Source organism: Mandrillus leucophaeus, unplaced genomic scaffold (assembly GCF_000951045.1).
Source record: "Mandrillus leucophaeus isolate KB7577 unplaced genomic scaffold, Mleu.le_1.0 Scaffold1211, whole genome shotgun sequence".
NCBI lineage: Eukaryota > Metazoa > Chordata > Mammalia > Primates > Cercopithecidae > Mandrillus > Mandrillus leucophaeus.
In genome coordinates this window covers 53,361-57,265 of record NW_012100444.1, presented here as the reverse complement: position 1 = coordinate 57,265, position 3,905 = coordinate 53,361, and the positions used below count along the sequence as shown (strand labels likewise).

General features: G+C 34.7%; 1 protein-coding gene across 2 annotated transcripts in view; it reads right to left on the bottom strand.

Annotated features, from left to right (window-relative positions):
* The window catches only part of CCDC179 (coiled-coil domain containing 179), a 20,848-nt gene extending 17,195 nt beyond the window's left edge, over window positions 1-3,653 (bottom strand). Inside the window, exons 1-3 of one of the 2 annotated variants that reach the window (XM_011971317.1) lie at window positions 3,555-3,653; window positions 2,629-2,673; window positions 1,105-1,209 (exon numbers count right to left, since the gene is read on the bottom strand). In XM_011971317.1, the coding sequence (XP_011826707.1) occupies window positions 1,105-1,209; window positions 2,629-2,673; window positions 3,555-3,599 (195 nt within the window). In that variant the 5' untranslated portion in view covers window positions 3,600-3,653. The remainder of the gene's footprint in view (window positions 1-1,104; window positions 1,210-2,628; window positions 2,674-3,554) is intronic. The other variant, XM_011971315.1, reaches the window with a different exon arrangement.
* Window positions 3,654-3,905: the final 252 nt, after the last annotated feature.

Genomic DNA, 3,905 nt, shown 5'->3' with positions numbered 1-3,905 from the left:
AGTAAGTTTACAGGATGTAAGTTTAATACAGAAAATTCAATTGATTTCCTTTATGCCAACAATGAACAATTTGAATGCAAAGTGAAAAACAGCCTGCCATTTAAATAGCAACAACAAATAAAATACTTAGGCATAAATCCAAGAAAATATGTATAAAATCTGGATCAGGAAAATTATAAAACTCAGTAAAAAAGATGATCTAAATAAATAGGAGAAATTCTATGTTAATTTATAAGAAGACTGAATATTGTTTAAGATATCAGTTATTTCCAAACTGATCCTTTGGATCCAGCACAATCCCAATAAAAATTCTAGCAAGTTACTTTGTAGATTTCACCAAACTGATTCTGAATTTTATATTGAAAGGGAAAAGTTCCAGAATAGCCAACACAACATTGAGGGAGAAGAACAGAAGAGGACTGACACTACCTGATTTCTAGACTTACTGTAAATCTATAGTTTTCAAGACAGTATATTATTGGTGAAAAGCAGGATTCAATGAAACAGAATAGGGGACTCAGAAATAAACTCACATAAATATATAGTCAATAAACCTTTAATATGGAAGCAAAGGCAATACAATAGAGAAAAGATAGTCTTTTCAACAAATGGTATTAGAACTTGATATCTACATGAAAATGATAATGATAATCTGGGCACTGACACCTTTCATTAACATTAACTCGCTATGGATCATAGACCTAAATTTAACATATACAACTGCAAAACTTCTAGGAGATAATATATAAGAGAACTAATGTGACCTTAAATTTGGCAATAAATTTTCAAATATATAGCCAAAAGATTTAAGTGATTAACCTTATGTAGTCATCGAACATATGGCAAAACAAGGACTGGAGTCCCGAACAACCTGGTTTCAATGATAATCCTCTTTTCATTAAACCATATCACCTACAGGAGATGACTGCAAAGGATATTTCAATAATAGATGAGACTTTGATTATAAGACTTTAAAGACTGAAATTACAAATTTCTCAAAGAGAAAGGGAAAAACAAAATTTATAGTGAATATTACATGAATTAAAATGAGGATGTCAGTTGCATTTAATGATCTGTTAATTTTAGTGAAACCTCTATACTTACTAGGAGTCCTGGTTCTGGAATAGGAGAAGGCCTTGCAAACCTTTTATTCAATCTCCTCTTCTCTTTCTTTAGGTTTTGCATATTCTGAATACGTTTATTTGCAAGCTTTAAAAAATTAAAATGAAAGAAAAATCATACTTTTTTGTAACATATAAAGATAACATGCTGATTATATTTTTGGTTTGTGTCAATAAAAAAGGTAAACACCACCACTGCAAACGGTTTACGTAACTACATAGAAATAGGGGGGGAAATCCCTTTTGTTCAAATGTGTGGTTCATAGGTGAAGAAAACCACATTGGAGCATCAGTAGAGTTTTCAAATAGACTATTCTTGATTCTCATCTTACCACTGTGTACATTTAAATAGATCCAGACACATGGATTAGTGTGTTTACTTTTCCTTTAAAAATAATGTTATTAAAGACACCTAGCGAATTTTCTCTACAAAAGCAAGAAAACAATTATTCACTCCTTTGAAATGTTGCATGACGCACATAAATTTTTATGCGACCATTGTATGGTATCTACAAGTAGCAGAGACCTAGGAGATCAAACTAGAATTCTTTGAAGCTAATGAAATACAGTAATAGAATAAAAAGGATATGAATAACAATAACTTTTTATCCACTTCCAATGAAGTATAAATTGGTACAATTGCTTTGAAAACAAACTTTTTAAAAAATCCACTGCTACTGGAGTATAAAGTTGAACAATTGCTTTGAAAACAGTGTGGCACTACTTTTTAACAATAGAAAATTTGCTTTCCCTATGATTTAACCATTGCACTCCTGCCTAAATAATCAAGGCATTCTTGTGCATGGGGAAAGAAGCCGTGTACTAGAATGTTTGCAGTAGTACTATTCATTTTAGAAAAATGTAAAAATAACACAATGTCCATAAACAAGAGAAAGGATTAATGAACTGTGATATGTTCCATGACAAAATATTGAACAGCAGTGAAAATAAAGAGACTATATACAGCAATATAGATAGATCTTAGGAAATAATATTGAGAAGAAAGAGTAAATCATACACTAAATTTTGTGTGATCTTATGTTTATAAAGTTCAAACCCAAGCAAAAGCAGATAATGCACTCATTGAGGCACCTATGTAACAAACTATTAAAGAAAAGGAAGAGATTGATGTAACTAAAATTCCAGATGGTGGTTACCTCTCGGAGAGATCTTAGGAGGTAGAATAGAAAAGCATTCCCTAGCTGGATTCAGAAATACCGAATATCTTAATCCTTAAATGGGAGACATATTATAGTTTATAAATTATATCTGCCACATATGTTTTTGTATATGTATCAAATGTTACATTAAAAAATAACATAAGTCATTTACTTTACTCTAGTTAAGACCTATTCCAATAGTAGTCATGAGATCCCAGAGTCCCAAGAAACATACCGAAGTGTCTACTTAATACAAGTTCTATTATGTTAGGGACAACTACATAAAGGAACGAGTTACATGCACAATGTTTAAACAACCAGAACCTAGTTCTTTATTTGAACATTACCTGCCGCTCAGTGACTTCTGAAGGATGATGTTGTCTTGGTCCTTCCTATATAATATGCAAAATTAAAACACATTGACACACAAAAAAGTCATTAAAAAATAGTAAATTAATTATTAGTAAGCCTATGCTACTTTTACATTTATGTGTTATATGAATCATTTCGACTATAAGAGGCAGGTTAAAAAAAAAAAAGAAAAAGGAAAAAAAGGTTCAGAATTAAAACATCTAAGATAAAAATTGTGGTGGAAGATAAGACAGTATTATGATAAAAAGAACCAACTGTGAGCCACCTTACAGATAAAAGGCAGAGTATGAGAAATAAGAAAACAATTATTCAGGAGGGAAAGAATGTACAAGAAATAGAAAAATGCATGTTTCTGCTTGTATAGGACTTCAGCGGTGCCATTGAACAATCTAGTCTTCAATCTGGTTTCAAAGCCTAGGAATAATTGGTGATGTATTGAGATCATGTGGTTTTCTGAAGCACAGGGAGCTTGGCTGTTAGATTCTCACCACTTCCTCTATTTCTTGATTGTACCTTAAATACTTCTTCCTTCACTCATTTTCATCTAATCTTTTAACCAGAAGACCCAAGAGAAATCTGTTCTACATCTGGCAATTGAGAACTTTATCCTGCTCCCTACTTCTGTAATTTCCACTCCACCTCCTAGGGCAGGTCAATGGGGCAGTCAACATACAGTTGATGTACCTGACCTCTAAGCACAAAATAGGTGGAGCTTTGTCTTGTTTCAGGGGGGCCCAGCAGTCAGGATGTAGTTTGTCTACATCACCTGGAATTTCCCAACCCCAACCACCAAACCACATTTGTAAGAGCTAGAAGTACCATGGCCAAGGCCACAGTGGCCTGGAGCTCAAGGCACAGGACAGAGTAGCAGAGGTGAGGTTATAGACCCCAGCAGACTCACAGGACTGACTTGGGAAGGCTCGATGTCCCAGCAGTACAGGCACATGCCGTGGAGCCTTAGGGCGCCCCCTGACGCCTACTGCCTGTCCTGGACCAAGTGATTATGGGGTCCAACACTCACAGCCTTCAAACCCTGCCCCCACCCAGTTCCATCACAATTCTCTTTATTCTCCTCCCTGCTATGGGCCCCGCCCTTTGCCCAGTTGTATTCCAGTCCAGTGCAGGGAAGGCAAGGCCTCAAGTTGTCTGCAGTGTCTTTGAATTATGGAAGTCAGTTTACCATAATTCCCTATATTCTATCCATCTTCCTCAGAAAATTGAAGAATACCAATTTCCCACCTTTTCTACCCTT